Source organism: Rhipicephalus microplus, chromosome 9, assembly GCF_043290135.1.
Source record: "Rhipicephalus microplus isolate Deutch F79 chromosome 9, USDA_Rmic, whole genome shotgun sequence".
Lineage (NCBI taxonomy): Eukaryota > Metazoa > Arthropoda > Arachnida > Ixodida > Ixodidae > Rhipicephalus > Rhipicephalus microplus.
In genome coordinates this window covers 75,151,860-75,178,258 of record NC_134708.1, presented here as the reverse complement: position 1 = coordinate 75,178,258, position 26,399 = coordinate 75,151,860, and the positions used below count along the sequence as shown (strand labels likewise).

The following is a 26,399-nucleotide window of genomic DNA, read 5'->3' as shown; positions in this document are numbered from 1 at the left end:
GCTCTAACATCGAACGATCCCACTGCTATGTCACACTCATTATCTTCACTTTGTGGATATGCCATGTTTTAAGAGATTTAGTTTTAAGAGATTTTACAGCCGTATACGCCTACAACTGGCGGCTAATTTCTCGTTTTGATGCGATATTCCATGAGGCGTGACACACAGGCGTAGGAGGAGGAGGAAATAACTTTATTCAGAGTCCGGCAAGTAGATGGGTTTGGCGAATGGCCCCGCCTAGGTTACGGCCAGGAGTCCTTGAATCCTGGCGGCTTCTTCGGCACGATGGACGGCACAGGCGTAGGCAGAAATATTTTTTTGATGGGGGGGGGGGGGGGGGTAGCCTTATGATCAGAAGTAGGGCCGGGCAGGCAGATGAGGTCGAGTGTAATTTTATGCACTGGGAACTATTGCCAAAAATGAAATTCCGGGGAACGGGAGCAGGAACTTGGTGTGCCACCCCCGGGCTACGCCACTGGCTTGGCACTCCATAGTCACTCGTGGCTCGTGCGCCAATAGACCCATTTCATCGCCATAATTGGTTCTTTTTATTTTATCAGCACTCTTGGGTTACAGAGAATCACAGACAGTACCGGAATGCTTCAATTACGTTGGAGAATACTTTCTCAAGGTTAGCTATGCCAATGATAGCAGTGCCAAAGGCATTCTGGCTGGCCAGATGTAAAAGTTGAGTTTGGCCCTCTAGAGACTTAGCAGCCCTCATGAACTCCAACTATAACAGTCATGATGTAACGAGGTATGCATGATGAGCGAAATTCAAGCTGTTCCTTAGATGCCGAGTTAGTGTATCATGTGTTAGTAAAGAGACATAGAAGGGCACACTTTCGACGCAAAGAAAGGTCAGAAAAGCAAGGGATGATTTCATAGCTCAGATGCTACTTGCGAGGATAATTAAAGAGAATGTAACTGGTGGCATGTTCCTGAATTGACTGAAGCATACTCGCTGCAGATAGCCTGCCGTGGATCCCATATCGAACACCAACATTCGAGTATACATTGTACTAGTCCTTTGTGTGGCGGTGATTTTATGACATGTTACTTCTATGATATGAATGCAGCGCAACGGCCACCTCGTCATGACTACCTTGTTTATCGGGCAAGGGTCGGCCATGTGCTACCTTGCTCGATAAAAATGGGAACGTTACTTTAACGCGTTTTGAACTTCGTTATCGCACATGTACTCTGACGATGCAGTCGGCAAACATACAACTGTGAGTTTTCTTGAACGTCCTCCCTTTCCTACCTGCAATGCATAAATGACTGGGCCAATAAAGCAGCCTACTTTATTGTCAACTGAGGCTGTGCTCATTTGCATTCTTAGGGCGAACGACACTAAACTTGAAAGATGATGACACATCTGAAAACCTGACTGCGTCTGTTTGTGCGAGTAACTGAACTTTCACATCTCTACGGCCGTAGAGCTATATACGGGATTCAGGCTTCTTGATAAGATGGCAAATCGCAGTGAGCCATTGAGACACTGGGGCGAGGTCCATACTCAGTGACGCTCATTTTCTCTTCGGTCGGCTGGTCACGTCCTCAACCAACTGAGAATAACGGCAGCAACCAGGAGAACAGTAAATCCGTTTGAAACCATGACAGCGTGCGCAGACGAAGGGCAGCCGGCGAGCTGGGCTATGGCATCCACAACGCTGTTCACCGCTGTCTGGGCCGTCTTCAATGGCAGTGGGCAGGACGAATTGAATGTCTTCTCGTAGCAAGCAATTTCGATGTCACGCATACTGAAAAAAAAAGAAAATGATGCAGGAGAAATATTTGGCCCCGAAATTCCCTAAGGACATTGCTCACAATTTACCGAGCATTAAACGTCATGAGATGAAAGGCAGGGCAGATGTATAGTTGTATTCACAGCGAATCGTCCATAACAGCGGGTGGCCGAAAAAAGTGAACATTATCCACAGCAAACTGTCAACTACAATGCACGAAAATGCCGCAGAATTGCTTTTTAGGGGCGAAGCTCCTTAGGGCGTGGGCTGTGCGTCCCCTGTATGTAGTCACCTCTAGTTTAGTTCTTGCAGTGTTCACTAGATGGCGGTACCGTCCCCTGTATGTAGCCACCTCTAGTTTAGTTCTTGCAGTGTTCACTAGATGGCGGTACCGTCTCCTGTATGTAGCCACCTCTCGTTTAGTTCTTGTAGTGTTTACTAGATGGTGGTACTTGTAGCTGATGATGAAAAGATGCAAGATGTTATAAACTAGAAAGCGGTACTTGTAGTTGATGAAAGACGCGAGATCTTATAAAATAGTAATGATGTCACATATGGCGCGTGTCATTGGTTGAAGGCAATCGTTCGATTTAGTGCGGCGATGTACGCTAGGGGGAGCGATGTAATAAAATCGAGTGGGCAAAATGTACAGAGGATTCATGGTTTACCAGGTTTACCTCCGGAGCTTCGCCCACTCATCATCATTCACTTCGTGGATATGGCGGCACTTTTTATCCTATAGTTTTCACCGTAAGTCCTCAGAGAAGTGTGACTCGCAAAACATGATTCTAGGGTGCTAGTATCATAATTACGTAAAGAAACACAGGCACACGCACAGAGAGACAGTTACAGCGCCATCTGCCAGCTGATTTGTTAAAGTATGCGGGTGTAATATAATTCTTGCACATGCGCTGCCCAAACCGTGTGACGTGGCAATAAGGCTTTCTTTGGCGGCACACATTTGTGCGTCAAGAAAAGTGCATCTCCCAATTAGCACTCTGGCGCACATGCTCCGACAGGGTCCTCCGTTACAGTACACGTCACACACTAGCAAACAGAAAGTGAGTGAGATAGAAAGTATTGATGCCCCCATGACATTTCTTTGGCGCTTTAGGAGTGCTAACCTGCTTGAATTGCACGAACATGCCCATGTAACCTGTGGATTGCCCCATATTATTTTCACTTTATCCTTAAAGCTGAGCCGTAGTGTAGTGATATTGTTTTATGGGCGAAGCTCCTTATGGCGTGGCTTGTGCGTCCCTTGTAGTACGTAACCACCAGTGGCACATACCCGAAATAGCGGTCCTTACGATTTTGACCTCCAAGGTGGTTCCGGTGAGAGATTTCTTCTGTGCGTTGTTGAACAATAAAAGATAGTGCTCAATGCACATGTTAATGGCTGCTAAGGGGGAATGAGAGACAGGAGCATTCGGCCTTTAGGTAACGCGCACGCTGCGATCCCCATTAGTAGCTATTGGCATGTACATTGAGCACGATCTGACAAGAAAGGGTTGCTACGTTATACTCGCTGGGTGTAACCTCCTTGGTTTTAGAAAGGTTTAGCGAGCGTTGGGCCGCATAGCCATGAATACAGTGAACTAGTATATACCATGAACTCGAGGTGGTAAAAGGTGGGAAGTAAACCCGAAGTGCAAGCCGTAAGAAAGTGTGCATGTGCCACCTCCCGTTTAGTCCTTGAAATGTCCGCTGGATGGCGGTGCTTCTATATGGAGAACATATGATGAAAAGTTGCGAGATGGTGGTACTTGGAGTGCTGAATAGATGGACGAACGGACACACAGACAGATGCATGGATGGACGCATGAACGGACGCAGGCGCGGATGCATGGATGAACGCAGGGACGGACGCACGAACAGACGCACGCACGGACGGGTGGATGGACGCATGGACGGTTACACAGACGTACGCAGGAACGGACGGAAGCAAGAACGAATGGACGGACGAATGCTTCGCCCCACTCCCCATCATTCACTCCGTGGGTATGCTGCCATTTTTTTGTTGCCTCAAACAATGGCTAGCCCCGTATAGAATATTAGCATACATTAGTGGAGTATGGCAGCCTAACCCAATGACAGCTGAGCCCTGTATATCATGACAACCTAGTCCAGTGAAATATTCCAGCATAGACAGTGCAACATGGCTGCCTAGCCCCCTGTAGCATGACAAACATGCGAAGTGTAGCATGGTAGCCTAGTACAGTGTAGCATGGCAGCATAGTACAGTGTAGCATGGCAGCATAGTACAGTGTAACATGGTGGCCTAGTACAGTGTAGCATGGCGGCCTAGTGCAGTGTGGAATGGCAGCCTAGTACAGTGTAGAATGATTTATTGATATGTGAGGTTCGCCGTCCGAAAACCATCGTACGATTACAGTGTATCATGGCAGCGTATTACAGTGTAGCATGGTAGCCTGGTACGGTGTAGCATGACAGCGTAGTACAGCGTAGCATGGCTGCATAGTGTAGCGTAGCAAGGCAGCATAGTACAGTGTAGAATGGCAGCTTAGTAGCGTGTAGCATGGTAGCCTGGTACGGTGTAGCATGACAGAATAGTACAGTGTAGTATGGCAGCATAGTGCAGCGTAGCAAGGCAGCATAGTACAGTGTAGCCTGGCAGCATAGCCCAGTAAGGAGTGGCCTCCTAGCTGATATCAGTATGAGAGCATATCCCAGTGCAGTATGACAGCTTGGGCCATTGTAGCGAGGGGGACATTTTTCTCGCTGCATCATGGGCATTGTTGCTTCAAAAAATGGCTCATACTCGCCTGAGTATAAGCATTCAGGATAATTCACCCGCCTTTTATCCCTAATTAGATCCGTCTAAGCAGCCCCGCAGTTACTTCATTATGAAAAAAATTGACCTATCAAAATGATTATAAATGCAGCAGCTCTGAGAAGCTGCGCGCACTCGGGCGAAGCTCACCGGCAGTAATCTTCATTGCCATCCAGCGAGCGAGGATTCTCTGGATCCGACGTTGGCGACATTGCTTTTGCGCACTGGTCCACCTTGTGCCAGTCTTGACAATGGTATGCTGTGTAAAAATCTGCAAATGGATGTGTATTGCGAAGAGAGAAGAAAATATGTTGAAGCGTGACAAAACTAAATGATCACCTGACCGTTCTCGAGTGGGCCTATCAATATGACATCGAGTTAACTCGTGCCTACTGTGGTCATAATTAAGTTGTTTCACTCACTCACCATGCATGAGAAACGAGAACAATAACCACGGTGACGAGAAAAGGAGGAACAGTAGTAACAACACTGTACTGCTTCAGTGCAGTGGCTTGAAATGGAAGAAGTTTTTACACTTATTAACATTTAGTTTTACAGCATTGAAACTGTTTTTGGAACTCCTTTTTAAGTCCACCGCATTCGGGTCAAAAATCAGGAACTGTGAGCCACTGAGTCAGATTACGGGGTGGAATGTTCCCCAATGGTCTTTGCGTATTCTAGTAAGGCAGTTTTAAGTACTCAATAAATAAAGGCATTAGTCTAAGAAACAACTCGTCAGTTTGTGCGAAACTTCGGTGCGTTTCTATGACCATCTGTGTCAACGACACAATTATGAAGCACACATCAAAGCGACGTCTAAAAGAACAGTGTGCCGGCCAAACACAAACTCTGAAAGAGCTCTTACTGCTTTATTTGAAATGTGTAGTGTGGCCACTAGTACACAATTCAAGTTCACCAAGAAATGTGTTGTAACTTAACTTTCAGTTAACTCTCAGTGCAACCATTTTTAAAAATTAAACTTAGTTAAAGAGGGCTTGGTGCCAAGCATGAATCTGGCTACTCCTCTTCGGTTTCCTAGTAATTTTCGTCGCGAAGTTATCTATGAAAATGAAGCATTACGAAATTCACGCATAGAAAAGAAATGTCCATTTACGAAAGCAATGTTTACATGTCAGAAACTATGTTCACGCGTCAACAACAATGTTGACAAACAAGAAACGTTTGCGCTTTGCAGAAGAGTTCATCTTACACTTCTTTATGGAAGCCGAACACACGATACAATCCTTGGGCACTTACCCGTACGTTGAACGTATGAAAACATTACGGAACACTAAAACCAACGCGAAACACATAAACAGAAGTATCTCAATGCGAACTGTACTTGTTGATGTAAATGGGTACGCTTTTGATATTTATGAGTTTTTTTTAAGCTGCACTAGTGTGCGCGCACTGGTGTTAAGAGGTTCTGTTGACCATGCACCCAAAACATTTGCTAGTGACAACGGGCGTCTACGGAAGCTAATTAGTTTTTTGTTATTTTTTTAACATGCAACAACGTACTTTTCAGTGTGTAGATCAAGATTTTCTATGTATTCATCTGTCTCTTCACATGTCCATCTAGTAGAGTAAGCTTTTATTCTCCTATGTGGAAAAACCTTGGTTTAGCCGGTGCCCTGTCGAAGTATATAAATTATTGTTTCGACAGAACGGATAATTTTAATCTAAATACTAAATTATTTTCCAGGATTGATCTCATACAATGAAAGTTTTGCGCGCTGTTAGGGAAGCAATTCTCTTTGGACAATCAACAGTATAGTCCGGTCAAAAAGCATTGTGCATCCCTCGCCACACGAGGCAGTATAGAGACAAATTATTCTTCTGAGGTGCTACATGCGCCATACAATGAGCTGCGACATTTCTGGGGACACCACAATGATTTGGAATCCACTAGAAAGCGATATCGCGATGTAAATCTTTCGCTAAGGCATATGTCTTCTAAGTTTCGGATGTTAATTTGTTATTTGTTTTCCCAGGCTAACACCTTTTAACCACACTTATGAAGCTTGCGAGTCACTTAAACTTACCCCTCGTCGGTTCTGTCTGTCTACACATGAAGCGTAAAGCAAAGAGTATAGAAAATAGTTCCACCTTTGTGGACGTTGCAAAATCACAAAGCCGAAAAGATTTTCTCTTCTCAAAATCAGGTACATACAAACTTGACGTAGAACTTTGTTTTCTATAGGATCTATCAGTGTGAACATAAATACGATAAGCATATTTTGTTCGACGATAACTAAAGTTAATAGTATTATTTCAATGGTGGGCATGCCACGAACCCTACAGTATAAGTGGCGATGTCAGGAGTGGCTAATTGCTACGAAGTATGAGTTGCTCCTACCAGCCAGTGTTGATGGGCAGGTAGTGAATTTTCACATTTGTATTATATTGGCACGGTTACGTGCAACGGCTCTTTCCTTCACTACCCTAAAAAGAGGATGGTAAGCGTGTTGTGTCACCAATTGAAGGCAGTGCTTAAAACAGTTTTTTTTTCTTCAAGCGGTTGGAAAGTCGGTTGACGAGACATCACGATCACCAAAGCGCTACAAAGGGCGCACGGTACACCCAGACATATGCGAAGGCTTCCGACCATCATTCTCTGGAAAGTTTCGTCTAAATTACGAGATATCCCGTATAGTAATGGAAAATATACGATGTTGTTCCTAATTATTGCCGAATGAATGTGCATGAAAGAACAACTTGAACTACCTCATTTCAGTCCGGCAAATTGACGAAGAATGTTTGAATTAACTTTCTCTTCTAGTGCTTTCACTCACAGGGTCCATGGTAGCCGGCTGTCTAATATAACACCCAAAAAACTTGTGCTTTCGCGCAAGTAGTGAAACCTGGAGAGTCCATCTCGAGGTCTAATCTCTTTAAGAATGTTCTTGTCAAAAGAAATACAGCAGATTTTCATGTGAGAGAATCTACCTCTGTTTTTCAAGAACTCATTATTCAGTGTTATGCCTTCTAGTTGGGCACATAGAGTTTCATAAATATAAACAAGAGGAAACTCTGGCACAAGTGTCTACGGGAGCTGCAACACACGGCGCTTAACAAGGATTTGTCGAATCTTCGTACTTCTGGCTCCGTTTGTGTTCGCGCGGCTTGGAGCAGTTTTCTCACGAAACAATCAGCCAATGTTCATCGGTTACTCTTCACCACCTTATTCTAACCATTTCAAACCGACTCACAAAATTCAAAGGAGTTTGTTCTTTCCTTCAAAACAAAACTGAAACATATCAATAAACGAAGCAACAAGTGCGATTCGCCGCCCTAAAGTACGAAGACTATAAGCAAATCCATGTACTACCCAACATTTCAATGGTTGCTGAACGATCGCAGACCCAGAGTCATTTCTAGTTAATATTAGGAAGCTATATGGTCGCGCATGCTGAAAGATTTTCAGTACTCGAATCTGTTGCCCGTATGAACTGGCCGTGAGTCTAAAGTGATTAATTCGAGGTTATACGAATAATGTGTGACAGTTCAGCCATAACTCAATTAAGTATAAATGAGTTGATCGATGTTACCATGGCGAATACCCTGATTCACTTCATGCTCTTTGCTTTTGTCATCAGCATTTTCAATAAAAACTAGCATCTCTTCAACAGTTCAATAAAGTTTTTCATCCATCCATTTTCAACAGTTTTGAGATCCCTCTCAGTGTTGGCCAACAATGCCCTATCAACCCATGCAGGACGTGTATGTAGCTAGTTTTGTGAGATGCCTTCTTTATGTCTATAGAAGCACTGCTGCGGTAATTTTCCGACAACTTCTCTCGTGGTCTACATGTGCAACAAGATACAAACTAGCTTCCATCATGCACCGACGCCTTCGGAAATATTTCATGTTTTAGGGGCATACGTTCGGGCATCGATTCTGTCCAGGGGTGATATGCCGGATCGGCCGATCCAGTTTCGCGAAACTCGGGATCTTCCCGAGCTCTGGCGGCACCTTCTTATGATTGAGCCAACAATACGAAAAAGTCACATCCAATGGTCGCGATGGTTGCGATGGAAACAGTCAACGTGTCAAGGATGGTCGACTAAGTTAGGCGCCGTTTTCAAACCAGAGGCATCCTATTTCATTTGTTTGACGTTCCACGGAATCCAGAAGTGCACCCATGCAATAGAAGTGCCAGAAACTTATCGTGAATATATTTTTTAGAGGCACGGGACGTTTAAATTTATTTTGAAGCTTTTCAATGCCTGCACTAAGTATGTTTTAAAATAATCAGCCCAGTGGCCTCTGCCCAGCGTCTTATATACACGACCACAGCTAAACCCGAGGTCACATGTTAATCATCATGGTCATCCTGCACCTTCTAGCGTGCTGCTTGGCTGGTGCGCGTCGTCTTTGTTGTCACCGCTTGCTAGCACTCGCGCACGCATGGCCGCATAATTAATTAGCTATTAGGTGCGAAGCTCCTAAAGCCATGAGTATGTCCCTCATAGCTCGTGGTACGTGACCACCTAGTTCGATGACTCACTCAGCAGGTGTGGACGGACGGACGGATGGATGGATGAATGGATGGATAGATGGATGGATGGATGGATGGATGGATGGATGGATGGATGGATGGATGGATGGATGGATGGATGGATGGATGGATGGATGGATGATGGATGGATGGATGGATGGATGGATGGATGGATGGATGGATGGATGGATGGATGGATGGATGGATGGATGGACGAACGGACGGGCGGACAGACAGACGGACGGACGGACCGACAGACAGACAATTCACAGTTTACCAATAAAATCCTCTGAAGCTTCGCCCCACTCATTATCATTCACTATGTGGATTTGCTGTGATAGACAGACAATTCACGGTTTACCGATAAAACCTTCTGAAGCTTCGCCCCACTCTTTATCATTCACTCTGTGGATATGCTGTGATTTTTCTGGCTGGATGGTATACGGGGATAGTTACCCCAGGACATGCTATGACCAAGCTAATCACGCCAAGTCATGGTAAGGCTGAAGTAATTATGCCACATCTCAAAGCTAGAACCGAGATAACTAAAGCATGATAGTTGACGAGCTAACTAATCTATGCTAATTACCCAGACGTTAATCATGAGGATGATAAGTAAAATCATGTTAATTATCCATCACTAATAAGATGACAATTAGTAGCCTTCTATTCAGTATTGCGTTTAATAGCTCCATACTGATCATAGGCTAGCTGATTGCACCCGAGATAATTGCCTTTCGATTGAAGCCATATGAGTAAAAACAAGAAAGCTTAGTCCATTGGACGTTAAGCCTCAGCCAATTAGTACAATCAAAATAAAACAGAGCTCATGTGGTTTTCCCTTTGAAGCCAACCCCGCACATGAATAGACAACACGCTTAAAACTGTAAGAAGCTAGGTTATCACTATCTCCTCCATGGCTCCAACATTTTACAAGTAGTGTATTCTCACCAAATTATACGATTAGCAAAGAAGCTGCCGCTTCGCGTTCACCGCATCAAACGCTTAGCAGTCACGCCGGCACCATCACAGTCACAAGTGGAACTCGGGCCTTCTCAGAATCAACGAGTTTGTGTCCGAGTTCACGCGTCGATCAGCTTGATTGACGGACGCCCGCGGCGAAGACCGGGTACGCCCACCACGTTTGCCCTTTCCGAAGAGCATTACTCTCGCCGAGCGGCTCGATTAATCTATTAGCTTTATCACTTAGACTAACCACACACGCACGCAGAAGTAAAAGTAATATCACCACGCGGCTACGATGTATCACGACATATTCAATCACAGCCGCGTTGATGCCATGTTGCGAGCGCCTCTGGTGACTACCAGTTCTTATACTTATCAGCAATACTTGACAGAAGCAAAACGGGCAGCACGAGAGTGCTGCGTATGCAGTCAGGCTTCCTTCGAGAGTGGAAATTCGCATGCTGCAGATGGAACGAAAGAACCTGTTCGCAAGAGGACAAACGCCCACGAACACGCCTGTGGGAGGCGCTTGTTGACTTGGCAAAAATACAGCACGGCAATCACGCTGACGTCGCCTCGTTGATTAAATATTGACTGAGTGGTGGCACTGACGTGTTCGCACGCGGTGTTTCTTTTGATAGCCGCCGCAAATGTCCCACATGCGTTTCCAATGACACGCGCACTCTTGTAGTCATTTTTATCAACGCTGCTATGACGCGCTCCACACTGTCTTCATGCCATGGCCGCCGCAGAGCAAGCTCGGAGCAACTTCGTCTGCTCGAGAAGCTGGGGCCATCCTGCATGGCACCCCGGCATTGTAGCCGAGCGTCAATAACGTTTCTCGTAAGTTGATCAAACCAACTAGTCAGACTGACAGGACGGAAGGATTTTGTAGATAAGGGGCTTTTACCAGATTTCAGAGCCATAACAAGTTCTGAAACTTTCAAAGAAGGAGGAATACATTCTATTACCGATGAATCTTTCAGTACTTTTATCGAAGTGTTTTTGGCCACCACGGCGAGGTTTCTCAGAGCAGCATATGTCCTCCCGCCCAGCTCAGCTGCTGTGTTTTCACGGAACGATATGAGCGCGTCCTTTAATTCTTCTAGTGAACAAAACTGGTCAAGATGGTGAGTGCGGAGAGTTAATGAGGTCTAATGCTTTAGCTTGATCTACATAGCTGATGTATTAAAGTGTACTCACTCCTCCACTTGGGCGTGTAATAAACTGTCGAAACTCATTCGCGATGGTCGTTTAGGTTTATTTTGGACCAATGCCAGGTCCCTGAATGGCTGTTGATATGTTACTCACCCACTTAGAGCCCAAGACACTCCATAATTTTAATTCTTGTGCAGGGGGGAAAGGGTAAGTGAAGTGCATAATATCCGATAGCCCTTTGTGCCAATTCGTCAAGTTGTAAACTCAAACAAAACATGTGATTTTTAGGAACGAAGCTCGTAAAGGCGTGGGTCTGTCCACCCTTATTTGTACGTGGCCACCTATAGTTGTACCTTTGCGAACTGCCCACTACTTCGTCCTCGCAAACATCGCACTACGCCCTATCACCGATGCACCACTTCATCGACCATAAAGCCGCTATAATGAAGGTGAAATGGAAGCTACGTAAAGCTACCACTTAAGCATAACAAAATTTATTGTATAAATATGTACATACAGTGTTTATCACGTCTTTGATGATGTAGTAGGCGATATTCGCGGATGGTTCACAGTTTAGCGATAAAACTCTTTAGCTCTTCACCCCACTTATCTTTATTCACTCCGTGGATATGCTCTGATTTTTTTATCATTCACAGAAAGTTTCAAGTAGGCTTATGCCGCCAGTATTTCCTTTCAGCTCTATACTGCGTATCGCTTTATCTCTCTTGTATTCAGAGTCTGACCCAGCGCGACGTACGTTTCCATCGAGCTCAGTAAGTGCGAACAGAGTATCTGTATCACTGGCGGTATCATCATGATTTGTTAGATGCATGGCACAGAAATGCCTACCAATTGTTTATCTTCGCAGAGCTTCAGTGAGTCAAAAAGCGTAGTCAAGAATAGTATATTGATATGTGGGGTTTAACGTCCCAAAACCACCATATGAGTATGAGAGACGCCGTAGTGGAGGGCTCCGGAAATTTCGACCACCTGGGGTTCTTTGACGTGCACCCGAATCTGAGCACACAGGCCTACAACATTTCCGGCTCCACCGGAAATGCAGCCGCCGCAGCCGGGATTTGATCCCGCGACCTGCGGGTCAGCAGCCGAGTACCTTAGCCAATAGACCACCGCGGCGGGGCCGTAGTCAAGAATAGTGTATCGGGATAGAGAAATGACCACCATCCCCTGTTTCAGTGTCCGTTATTCCACGTTATTTTGTATGTTCATCTGTACATTATTGCCTATGTTATTCTGTAGGGAATGTCATTTGAGCAACGCGCGAGGCCCCGAAAACAGGAATGATTGAGACTCTGTAAGAACGTCATAAAGCCATCATTTAGCACACATCAACGGCTATTCTGGGTTGCTTTTTGTAGCTTGTTCCCACGACATTCACAGTTGGTACTACCGCACATAACATTGTGCGCATTTAAGCCATCGCAAAATACCTCAATTGCTTTCGAAGAAATGCCGTTAATGCAGACTAACTATAACTATATTTGCAATTTGTACAGCCCTGCAGTGGAGGCCTGCCGAGAAATTTGTGAAGGATATTCATGCGCACACCCACAAAATGTGCACAGACACCATTAATGCAGAAAGAAAAATATTTGTGGAAGGTTGTAGATTGACACTGACATCGACACTAAGTACCGTTTTGTTTACTCTGCCGAACCAAGTTTTTTTTACAGCAAAAGCTGTCATGAAATCACAACTGCGGTCACGCGCAATTGTCCACCACCGTCGCCGCCGTACGTAACCACACCTATCACCAATGCCACAGTGGGGCTCGAACCTGGGTCCGCTAGGTGCCAGCCCAGTATTCTACCACTCAGCTATGCCGTTTTTTTTCTTTATTACCTTCTTAACTACAGGTCCAACTAATATATTAATCACTATCACACGTTTTTCATGCGTGATAACGCATCGAACAAAAATATTGCATCTTCAACACAGTCGGTAGATTTATACACATCTCGCACTTTTATAACAGCTTCCACGAAACACTCATTAACGGATAGAACTCTCACATCACAGTGTCTGTACGATAGCATACTACGCCAAACCGAATGAAGACCAAGTAAAAATATAACATCCAAATTTTGCACAGAACTATCACAAGGCAAAAAACGAATTCCATATGAAGTAAGAGGTAAATCTTTTTTTTAAGTCCTCTGTAAAATGTCCCAAAAGAAAATAGCGTTCTTACAATCAATAAACACATGTTCAATGGTCTCAGGTTTGTTACACAAGAGACAGCTGCTTCCCCATGGTAGACACATCCCTCTCTCTTCAAGCCACGTTTTTACTGGCAAGGTTCCCGCATGAAGTTTAAAAAAGAAGGTTTTCACATTGGGTGGTATACACATGTTTTTCACTCGCTTTAGTACGTCATGACCATATGATTTTTCATACTTTGAACGGTACAGGGGCACAGGAAAAACATTCTGTATCAAGTCTTTGATAAGGCGCTTTCTTTTCACATTAGGTAGGTAATGAGCTATGCCAGTACTTGTGACTTCTTGGCACACTTGCCTTATGCAGGCTTGATGTCGGGAAAGCAGTCACCTTAATACGACTTTTAAAGCGTTTTACAACAGCGAAAGAACACCCAGTCGTCGCACAATGTAATTAGCGTAACGAGTGGGCCGTCCAATGCTCCAACCCATAACAAAACCTTGTTTTTGTTTCCCTATTAACTGTTGCGCATACCCACTTCAGCCAATTCCTCATTATCGTCAGCCGCTGCATGAACGATTGGCACAAAATTTCTTGCAAGTGTTTAGCGGATACCACGCTTCTCAGAAGAATAACGAAAAATAGCATAACGAATGCCGGCCTACTACCCAACAAGTTTATTATTAATGCCCTAGCAGGTATAAACAAGTGTGCTTGCAGTAGCTACCCAATGTGTGTTTTGAAAAAGCTCTGAAAGGCCGCTCTTTTAGCTTTCCCTGTGACTGTGTTACGCTTTCCGCGCAGGCCTGGCGTTTTTTTGTGGAGTCATATGACTTCCCACGTATATCACTTTTTTGAAAGAGACACGTGAACTCGATCTCGGGATCACTGTAGTGTCGTCGAAGAGTGACGAGACCCAGTGAGAGCTCACATTTATGTTTAAAAACAGTCATACACACGTGACAAGTCGGCAAACGCCACAAAGAGTAACACAAGTATTTTTTTTTTCATAGAGTGTACATTTCACTAAGTGTAGTTCGTCACAATATTTTCATATGTTATTTTTGTCCTCACGACAAGCTCGCATCTAGTACCCACCTATCAGCATCTTACTATTACAGACGATGTTGGTCATTGCCTCGTAACCTCTCTCCTGGATTCGGTAGGTGCCGTTCATCGCTTCAGGGCAATCGGCCAGGTATTGGTGACACGGGATCTTTTCCTTGATGCGGCTGCAATGCGCAAATTGCAAAGTGACAGATATGCTTCCTCCAAGGCCTCCACAACAAGGCCTGTTCTTGTCTGTGAAGTGAAAAAATCTCTCCAATTTCTATGAAATTTTTCAACTGATGGTAGCAAAATGTCAAAGTAGAAATTGGTTTCATACTGAACTGTAAATTACAACACACAGCAATTTGGAGCTCACTAAAATTAAAACAAAAGTGTATTATCTAAAAACCATAGCATTATCTATCTATCTATCTATCTATCTATCTATCTATGCTCTTGTGGTTGCTTGGCTAGTTTCTCAGGTGCACCAAATCGCATGGAATGAGGTGGATATGCGTAACCTAAGTTAGTAAGTCATGATTCATTTCCGATGGAGGCGGAAATGTTGTTCAGTGTGCTCAGATTTGGGTTTACGATAAAGAACCTCAGGTGGTCGAAATTTCCGGAGCCCTCCACTACGGCGTCTCTCAATCATATGGGGGTTTTGGGACGTTAAACCCCACATATCAATGTCAATAAGTCATGATTGATTGATATGAGGGGTTTGACGCTCCAAAACCACCATATGATTATGAAAGACGCCATAGTGGAGGGCCCCGGAAATTTCGATCACCAGGGGTTCTTTATCGTGCACCCAAATCTGAGCACACGGGCATACAGCATTTTCGCCTTCATCAAAAATGCAACCGCCACGCCCGGGATTCGATCCCGCGACCTGCGGGTCAGCAGCCGAGTACTTTAGCCACTAGACCACCACGGCGGGCGGGGAAATATGTCATAACTCATGACATGCGAGTCATCTACGGCATGGGAAGCGTAGCAAAGGCGTTATCGCGATGCTGAGACGGGCACCTCTACACCTTGGCATTTGCCAGAAGATGGTTTTCATTACGTTCGTACATTACATATATGAAAAACAGGTCGTAACATGAATGTTATGCCATTCATATAATCCTATTGTAATGGTACACCAGTGGCCGATATATATATATATATATATATATATATATATATATATATATATATATATATATATATATATATATATATATATATATATATATATATATATATATATATATATATATATATATATATATATATATATATATGAGATCTAACAGAGCCCTTAGCTATGCACCTCTTTCCCTCATTCATTAACGAGGTCTCGTACTGGCAGACTTGGTGCCGTTATGTTGTATACGAGGGACTATTGGTCAGCTGCCCGCTCGTAATAAGTTCACGTGCTACGTGACGCCACACATGGCTCATAAAAGGGTATTCTACGCTCTCCGCGGCGGCTACAGATGGCGCTGACTGACACTCCCACGTTTAAATTCACATATAAACCCAATAAAGTGGCTGGAGGGATAGCCGCCGTGATAGCTCAGTGGCTAAAGCGTCGAACGCGTTATTCTAAGGTCGTAGGTTTGATTCCTGCTCACGGCAAGTTATTTCTTCACCCACTTTTCTTTCTTCTTATCTACATTACATTGGTTCTAATAACATCCCCTTACATTCCTTGGCATTATTGTCTGTTAGATCTAAGTCGGCTCTTCCTTCGCGCTGCCACCGTGCACTCGAGTCATCGAGGGGACCCATCCCGAACCTCAAACATCTTCTTTCCTGGGCTAGTGTAGAAGCTAGTCGAGGAGGAGGAAATTAACTGGCGCCGCCGACAGGATGAGCCGTAGTCCGGTGAAGAGACGCTTTATTGCAGCCTCAGGCTACTGCCCAAGTCCAAGCCCGAACTTCACACCACAAACTTCACATCACAAAATCAAAATTTCTTTGGACAAGTCGCTCATTTTACTCTGCCTCGCGTCGTTTTGAAGGTTTGCGCCTCGCAGCACAGTAAGCTTTGCATAGCTCTCTATTTCAGATTCAAATACTCTCTTTTCAACCTTCAGTTGAACAAGGAGTTTTCACACAAACCAATCACATGTTCGGATCACAACTAATCGCACAAACACTTTCATAATGGACACTGCATTGGTAAAAACCACGTTACCAAATATTACACGCAAAGGAATAGGTTCTCCCTGTGTCACCTCTCTCCATGCCAGGCCGTGCTGTCTCCGTCGGCCGACTTCCATCGGCAGCCGTTCTCACGCTCGAGCGCCGTCAGTTCTCTCATTAATTGTTGCTTCGTATAAGCCTCCTTAAGAGCGGTGGGTACACCGTTGGGCTCCGTGCGCTTAGCAGGTGTGCATGCGACAGCGAGGCGCCCCGACATCCTAACAGCACCCGATAATGCAGTACAGCGGGGGAGGTAATGCTCGTCTCTCTGCCGCCACTATGTCTCGGTCAGCCAAGCGGTCACGTCCCCGCGTCATTCTCAATGGCACGTGTGCATGCCAAAAATGGCTTAAACTCACATGGTGGCGCCTGACCTGCCTCTTGCCAGACGCTTTTCCGAGTAAGCCTTCTCCTTCTAATCCCGAACGGGGGCAACCTTGACGGTTCCGCTCATGAACCGTGCGAACGAAGAAGTATCCTTTCTTTCCCGTGCTCGGATCTTCCCCGTTCGCCTTCACGGAACCGCACAGCTTCTTTAGTTGACGGGACGGGAGCTGGCTACGCGCTCTACATCAGTCGCATTAATTGCGATACACCCAACACGCTGGTAATTGCCTCATACTAACTGGGGCTGTCAAAAACGAGACGTCAAGAAAGGAGGATGGCGATCGGCCATAGACAAGGTAGACTGGCGAGTAGCCAGTTGTGCGTTGTACGGCGGTATGATATGCGAACGTTACGAACGGCAAAACTGCACTCCAGTTGGTGTGGTATGGCTCAGTGAACATGGCTATCATTTCGGACAGAGTGCGATGAAAGCGCTCAGTGAGCCTGTTGGTTTGGGGGTGATAGCTGGAGGTTGTCTTGTGGCTGATGCCATAGGCTTTGAGCAATTCCTCCACAATTCACCAAAGGAAAGCTTTTCCACAGTCACTCAGGATGACACAAGGAGCACCGTGACCAAGATGAAGGCTTAAAGCGTAAATGTAGCCACGTCAGAAGCGGAGGCCAAATTCAAGCAGAAAGTTTCAGCATAGCGTGTCAAGGGGTCGACAGCTGTCACTATTCATCGATGGCTACTGGGAGTCGTGGGAAGGAGACCATATAGATCGATGCCTGTATACTTCGAATGGTACCGACAGACATGGAATTGGTTGTAGCTCTCCACGTTGAGGTGATGCTGGAAGCTTTCGGCGCTGACAAAGGTTGCAAGAGGCGACGTACTTTGCTTCGTTGGTGGACATCCCTGGCCAGTAGGAATGACCTTTAATGCGATGTGTTTTCGGAAAACCCAAGTGACAAGCACTGAGGTCGTCGTGATAGGCCTCAAGAATATCGGCTGGAAGAGAGTGAGGCAGAACGGACACCCAACGTTGACCATCCGGGTGATAGACGAGACAGAACGTGGTTATCGAGCTTGCTGAGCTGTCCCCTAATGCGGCCATTAGGCGGTCGCGATTTCCCCTGAAGGTCATCTATGATGCGTCTACAGTAAGCGTCAGCAAGTTGGTGCGCTATGATGAAACCTTTCACGTGATGATTCATCGCGCTGCAGTATAGAATACCTCCGATTCCGTGACCGCTATAGCGTCAGTATGCGGAAGTATGGGTGCTGTTTCATCGACATGGCGAAGTATCGGTTCAGATGCGAGGGCCTTTTTCAGATAGCTAAACGCTGATTCGCAGGCAGGAAACCACTCAAAGCGAACGTCGGGACCGAGTAATTTGTGCAAAGGTGCCGCTATCGAGGCAAAGCCTCGTATGAATCGTTGGAAGTATGAAGCCAGGTCAAGAAAACTGATGATGATATGTAGGCCTTAATGGCGCAAGGGCCAATTGATGACCAAAGAGTGCCACTTCAGTGACTAAAGATGAGGACAATGATATGGTGCGTGGCTATAAAGGGGCCTTAATATTCCTCACGTTAACGCGTGTAAAAACATCACTATTATTATCGTGACAGTGGTGTGATATGGAAATTAAAACTGGGTGACAAAAGGTTTTGATAATAAAAGCATGTGTAAAACTGTTTGGCACTAGCACAAGTGCCTCATCAGCGCCCTTGTGTCCAAGGGCCGCGAGGCAAGTGCTCTTCAACGTAGCCACTGCCGCAGCAACCTCTCTTGAGAGGTCGCGCTACGCAATGCCTGGGTATATTACATGGTAAAAGCGGACTTCTCTTAAAAAAGCTAGCAAGTATTTAGAGTGAAAAGTGGTTCCCTACCGACGAACATTGCAGGGTGTAATGGTATATGTTGTCGGTAGGGTAATGGAAAATGTTGTCTTCTTAGAGTGTCTAACTGTTCACACTTGGTTAAAATGTGAAGAACTGTTAGTGATTCACCACATCTGTCACACAATGGTGGATCGCCACCGGACAAAAGATACGAGTGTGTCGTGTATGTGTGTCCTATCCTGAGTCTTGTTAGTGTTACCTCTGTACGACGTGATTTTGATGCTGGCAGCCAATGAACAAGGTGTGGCTTAATAACGTATAGTTTGTTTTCTGTGTGTCTATCCCATTCGCTCTGCCAGTAGTCCCTGAGCTTTCGTTTGAGAGATGGTTTAAGATCAAGGGCCGGGATTGATATAAGTGTAGTGGCAGGGCTTTCGTGGACGGATGCAGCGAGCTGATCCGCCATCACGTTGCCCTGGCACCCAGCACACTACCACATGTTGTTTGAGTGTATGAAGTGTGCATAAAATAAAGTAAAGTGAGATGAGGAGAGGGTTTTTTTTGTTTTTTAAGAGTCTGCAGAGCTGTTACCAAAATGAGGGAGTCCGTATAAACGACTGCTTTTTGTAGTTGTAATTGTTTGATGCGTTTAGTTACTCGTTTGATGCGTTTAGGGGGATGCTGAATTGTTTGATGCGTTTAGGCGGATGATCTAACCACTACGCCATCGCTATATCAGTAGCAGCGATGACGTAGTGTAGCAGCGATGGCGTAGTGGTTAAAGCATCCGCCTCGCATTGAAAAGGTCCGTGGTTCATCAAATCCCTGTGCCGCGCAGTTCCCAACCGGATAAAAAAAAATCCGCGTGGTGATGGAACTGCATATGAGGCCTGGGGAGCGGCCTCGCCGGTAACAACCGCCGGGAGCGCACTCCCTCACCAGAGAAGGATTGGCCACCCTGGTGCAGTATCTGGCCACTACCTCCCACATGCATACGTCGATTATATATATATATATATATATATATATATATATATATATATATATATATATATATATATATATATATATATATATATATATATATATATATATATATATATATATATATATATATATATAGTAGTGTATACTTAAGAGCTCGTCTTTCTACGTGTTTTCACACAATATGAATGAGATCTAACAGACAATAATGCCAAGGAAAGCATAGGGGAAGCTATTAGACCGAATTGCGGTGTAAATGTAAAGAAAGAAACGTGGGTGAAAAGATAACTTGCCGGGAGCAGGGGCCGAACCTGCGACCTTCGAACAACGCGTTCGATGCTCTACCACTGAGCTACCACGGCAGCTATCCCCCCGCCACTTTATTGGGTTTATATGTGAATTTGAACGTGGGAGTGTCAGTCGGCGCCACTATAGAAATGGCGGCGAGTGTGGCACACTCTTTATGAGCCTGTTTCGCGTCACCTTGCACGTGAACTTACTACGAGCTGGCCACTGACCAGCAGTCCCTCGTATACAAACTGACGGCACCAAGTCTGCCAGTAGGGTGCACGTTAAAGAATTCCAGGTGGTCAAAATTTCCAGAGCCCTCCACTACGGCGTCTCTCATAATCATATGGTGGTTTTGGGACGTTAAGCCCCACAAATCTAATCCAAGTATGCCAGTATGAGACCCTCGTTAATGAATAAGGGAAAGAATGAAAGTTATTCAATGAATTCAGAATGAGTTAAAGTTAATAAAATGAAAGAATATATATATATATATATATATATATATATATATATATATATATATATATATATATATATGTGTGTGTGTGTGTGTGTGTGTGTGTGTGTGTGTGTGTGTGTGTGTGTGTGTGTGTGTGTGTGTGTGTGTGTGTGTGTGTGTGTGTGTGTGAAGGTTTGTTGACGCAAAGACACAGAACAGAAGCAGAGAAACACAAACGACAGGCGCAAAGGTTTCACCGTGTCAAGATGCTGGGTATAGAGCAAATGTATAATTGCACGTTAGCTTCTGGAAGAGTTTTTTAATCAAAGAAAAGGAGGAGTGGTTGCGTGAGTTAGACGTCTGGTGCACACACACACACACACACACACACACACACACACACATATATATATATATATATATATATATATATATATATATATATATATATATATATATATATATATATATATATATATATATATATATATATATATATATATATATATATATATATATATATATATATATATATGGTCTTACTCTGACAAAGGCCGTGCCATGGTCGAAACGTTAGTAAAAACAGTTTTCCTTTTCAAATGTGCTATCTGCAAACTCACTCAATATATATATATATATATATATATATATATATATATATATACTCACACCGACGTGGAATTATTATGAAAGATGAAAACAAATGCACACTTGGAGCTAGTCACACACGAGTTGCAACATGCTGTCTGTGCTCAAAATTCTGCCAACGCTCACACAACCACTCCTCCTTTTCTTTGATTAAAAAACTCTTCCAGAAGCTAACGTGCAATTATACATTTGCTCTATACCCAGCATCTTGACACGGTGAAACCTTTGCGCCTGTCGTTTGTGTTTCTCTGCTTCTGTTCTGTGTCCTTGCGTCAAACCTTTATTCTTTTCCTTACGCACGTTATCACCGTACACGTTTCAATAGTCTCAAACGTAGACAAGTAAATGCATGACTGCTCAATGATAAGTTCACTCCGTCGTAATTGCACTTAAACGTGGATGTTGACGCCACTGGAGTGTACTTGCAAGGTGTTCTCCTCATCTTCATCGTTAGTTGATATAGCCCTTGAGTCTGTATTGTGCCTCCAGCCCTACAGAAGGCGGGCAAATGACTATACGTCGCTATATATATATATATATATATATATATATATATATATATATATATATATATATATATATATTTATTTATATAAGGGAAACAAGTGTATACTTAAGCGCTCGTTTTTCGTGTTTTTACACAATAATAATGAGATCTAACAGACAATAATGCCAAGGAAGGTATAGGGGAAGTGATTAGGCCTATTGTAATGTAAATGAGAAGAAAGAAAAGTGGGTGAAAAGATAACTTGCCGTAGGCAGGACCCGAACCTGCGACCTTCGAATAACGCGTTCGATGCTATATATATATATATATATATATATATATATATATATATATATATATATATATATATATATATATATATATATATATATATATATATATATATATACTTTGAACATTATATATGAAATGGTGGTTTTGGGACGTTAAACCCCACATATTAATCAATCAATCAAAATGTGAGCACATAACAAGCGTGAGAACAGGTGCACAATAGTACCTGCAAAGTATCCTGAATTCCTCTTCGTCGTACACTCCGTCTTGGCTCGGTTTAAACTGTTCCGACCATACCGCACTTTTATACTTCAGGTAGCACTCCTTCGCTAAGTCGGGTCCACATCTGTTGACATCTGAGAAAAAAATATAAAGAGAGATGTGAAGTGCTTAGGTGCAAAACACTGAGTACCGGAAAGAAGCGTGAGATATCCGGACGACGCCGTTTTTCTGACGCCACAAGTGCAATCGTTTATTGCATGCTCCTCGGATCAGCTCGCCTTCGAGGGATACACATGAGCTTGCGAACTTCCTATGCGACGATCAGTTGATAGTGAACAAACACTGTTGATGGGCGTCAGCTCGAGGCCCACATCACAGAATTCATTTCTTCATTGAAGCGGACGTGCCCCTGCAGAGGCGTAGACACTTTGGCGAGTTGGCATGGTTCCTCAATGGCGATTCGAAAGCGCAGCGCATCGCTAACGCAGGGCGCCATGTGCATCGCTGTCCTAGGGTTGCGCTACCAAATCACCAAAATAAGCGCCTGCGGCCTTCCGTCACTGATCCTCAATGATCCTCAATCTGGCCGCTCACAGGCCGAAAATACAATTGCCAGGCCCATGTATCACACCGCGTGTCTTGTGTACCAAACGGCAATATTATGCGAGAAAAATCCGAAGCTGTAGCCATTTTCCTAATTTCCGATAACCCCAACCAGTGAGAGCTTCTTAGACGCTGTCGCTGTGGCAGCATGTGCCGGTTATCTAGCTATTCTAATAATTTTTGGCGAATATATGACGTCACTTCCGCCGCAACTTCAGAAGTGGCGGGGTTGGCTTGTTCGGCCATGGCCTAGAGCGGTGAATAATTGGCCGGTAACATGAAATCAAATCAAATTAAATCAAATCAAGTTTTATTATTTCTTAATAAAGTGTAGAGGTAGGATATACAGGAGGAGGTCCCGTAGTATACACTGAAATAGGATCTCCTAGTAGTGTTATCAGCATATAATATGCATTTGGAGAAGGTAATACAATTAGGCAGATCATTATTATGAATTAAATATAGCAAAATGCCCGAAATGGACCCCTGTGGTACACGTATATTAGTAATTTTACGCTTGGAATAAGCATTGCATATACTAACAAGTTGATACCTGTCTCGTAAGTAGTCAATTAGTAGCAGTAAAGGAGGACCAGTTATGCCAATTGAGTCTTATTTATTATTAAGAATGTCTCGATCGATGGTATCAAATGCCCGGGTAATGTCTACGAATATATAACCTGCCAGTTTACCGTAATCGATGGTTTTCTTTAGTTGGCCAGTAAAAGATATAAGTGCTAGGTCAGTAGAGTAACCTGATCTAAATTCAAATCGGTCAGTTGAAAGTATATTAAATTTGTTTATATTTGAACAATAGGTTTTAAGATATTTTTTTAGAGAGCTTGCTAAAAAAAAGGTGAAACACAGATCCGTCTATAATTGAATAGGGGGTACATTTTGTTGTGTGAAGTGGTATTACCTGTTTCTACATGTCGTTAACGTGCGCTCAGCTGCTCTCACGACTTAAATGTCGAGCGCGTCCGCGTAAGTTCACTGTGGCACGCTATTCCTTAAAACACGCTTGTATTTTTTTATTCATTGTCAAAATTGTGACCAATACGCCAATGAACAAATGGTTGGGGGGGGGGGGGGGGGGGCTGATAGGAGGTTTACTAGTGCAGTACACCTTATACAGATTTGCAGATGCGTTAAGTTGATCAAACTCAACTCAACGGAAAACAATACATAAAAATCAACGCTTGCACAGGTGTTGCTATTTAGAGCACCACATATCTCAAATCAGTTCTGCAGTATTTTGCACTCGCCGTAACGCTTGGAGGCACAAGAGTGCCTCACACGGTAGTTTATTAAATTTTCTAGCGGGGGAACCGTAGAAATGCATGACATAACAAGTCGCAGTACGGAATGTAAGCATTGAATTACCGTGGCGTTCCCACGCGATTGCTAGAGTCTTCAAAATAACAAAATTATATTGAAGATAGAACAAATTGAACATTGTTTATTTTGTCGAAAAAAAAATACAAGATTTTCCTGCGGGTGCCAAATACCGGCATGACGTTTAGTCAAGCCGTGACGGCCTGGCGAGGTCTTGGCCTTCGAGTAAGTAATTACTCTATGCACCAGTGACATAGTACACACATTTACAAATCAGTAACATACACAAATCCACATTGGTGACATATTTTACACGTATTATACACAGTTCATTACTACGAGGTGCTTGCTTGGGAAAGTGGGGGTGGTTCTTAAAATTTGAAATGAAAAAAAAAAGTGAACCCCGCAACTGTCTGCAGCTAAGTGTGACACCTCAGCACTGGTTCAAAGGGGAAGGAGAATTGGGGGAGGGGTAATAGTTTACACGCTATCACATATTTTTCTTACATGTATATTCAAAATGTTCAGTGCATTGAGTGCATGCTTCTTTTGGGCACACATAAAACGTTACAGATTTCAATACACGCTTCTTTTTACGCATTACACATTTATCGTTCTCTATTCAAGATATCCGAAGCTTCGTGCGCTTACCTTGCCCTGTAACCGATGACAAGGAAGTGAATAGTATGCACGCCAGAGTGACGACTACCATCATGTCTTTCAGTGCAAAAGGGCGTCTTGACTCCATGCTCGCTGGTCGCCAAGTGCGTAGTTTCCCGCAGCAGCTTCGAAAGAACGGAGCCACTTTATACGCCACCTGTTCATATAGATGTGGTGGGTTTATCAGTCGTGGCAAGGAAGAGGCGTTTCCATGAGGTCGCGAGCTTATAGCACCTTTATCGCGTCACTTATGTGCTCCGACTGACGCTTTTGCCAGGATGTGTGACGAAATAGCTTTTGTCAACATTGGGTGGAACGTGACAAGCAGATCCTCCACACCCTTTCTCGCTCACCGCATCGATGTAATCCGCCTCAAGCCATGACGTCATAGCATGACGTAATGTCTGCAAAGGCAGTCACGTAAGGCAATAAAGAAGCGCTGTTGCCAAATCCTATTTCAGGGATAATTTAGCACAGCTTCCCAATACATGTACACTTGTGTAAACTAACAACTCGAAATACACTGAGTCATCGTTGGGAACACATTATAGCTACTGCATAATGACTCAGTTCCTGTAGAAGGGGTGAAGAAGAGTTGGTAGGTGGGCTAGTTGATGTATATTTGTAATGAAAGTATTGCAAGCGCGAACTAACGGGACACAAGAGATAATATAAACAAGCGCAGTTTCCGTCTTTCTGTCCTTTCAGTTCCTGTCTTTGCGTATTGAGTGTCGGGCTTAAGTTGTCAGAATTGTTCCAGCTATACCTTTCGTGTGCATCTGGCACGAGAATTTTCGATAGCATCCTTAAAGTTCGATGGTAATTATTGACTGATGATGTGGCCTACATATTACGGTGTTGACTGCTGAAACTCAAGCCGCGGGATAGAATCTAGCCGCGGCGACCGTATTTTTGAGGGAGGCGAAAATGCTCGAAACCCGTTTACCTAGATTGTGGTGCACGTTAAACCCTGGGTGGTCTAAATTTCCGGAACCCTCCACATTGCTCACATTTCTTACGTTTCTCATATTTATATGGGGGTGAAAGTTAAACCACACAAATTATTAAATCGGCCATTAGTGTCTGCAAAGACGTACAGCTATTGGGATTTATAAGACAAACATAGGAATGCCATATCTCGTGCACTGCAACTTTTTCATGAAAACAACTGCCTTCGAGTAAATTGTGAAAAAAAGTTAATGAACCGTTTTTTTAATAATTAGCAGTAGTGACATTTAAGCTGCGGCAAGGTGATTCAGCCTCGTCATAAATTTCATGTTCAAAAACGACTCCGCCTGTCGTAGGATTATTTAAAGGTATACATGTATTGTGAAAACGAACACCCTTGAATCTCAATCCGGCAAAACGTCACATTCGCGATTATTGAAGAGCACACTTGCGACCCACGAAGGGTGCATATTTGTAACGAAGTCTACCGGCAAAATGGCCTCACCTCTGTTCTAAAATTCGTGTCCAGAATTTCAGCTACGGCATTGGCCCTAGCTTCTAGGGAGTGCACGAAACACGAGCATCCGTATATCAAAATCTGTTCTGCAGTACCCAATGACTCAACCGTAAATAGTTACGTTTGTCACAACAAATTCGTCTTACATGAGCGCTCTCGCTGTATGGAACATGTCCTTAACCGGCATTTACCTCAAAA

General features: G+C 44.0%; 1 protein-coding gene across 1 annotated transcript; it reads right to left on the bottom strand.

Moving 5' to 3' along the window:
- Positions 1-1,290: 1,290 nt before the first annotated feature.
- Positions 1,291-24,973, bottom strand: LOC119163216 (uncharacterized). The gene is made up of 5 exons (XM_037415169.2): positions 24,728-24,973; positions 22,143-22,272; positions 14,447-14,580; positions 4,693-4,813; positions 1,291-1,763 (listed from the first exon to the last, which is right to left on the bottom strand). The coding sequence occupies exons 1-5, from the start codon at positions 24,822-24,824 to the stop codon at positions 1,553-1,555; spliced, it is 693 nt and encodes a 230-aa protein (XP_037271066.2). The 5' UTR covers positions 24,825-24,973; the 3' UTR covers positions 1,291-1,552.
- Positions 24,974-26,399: the final 1,426 nt, after the last annotated feature.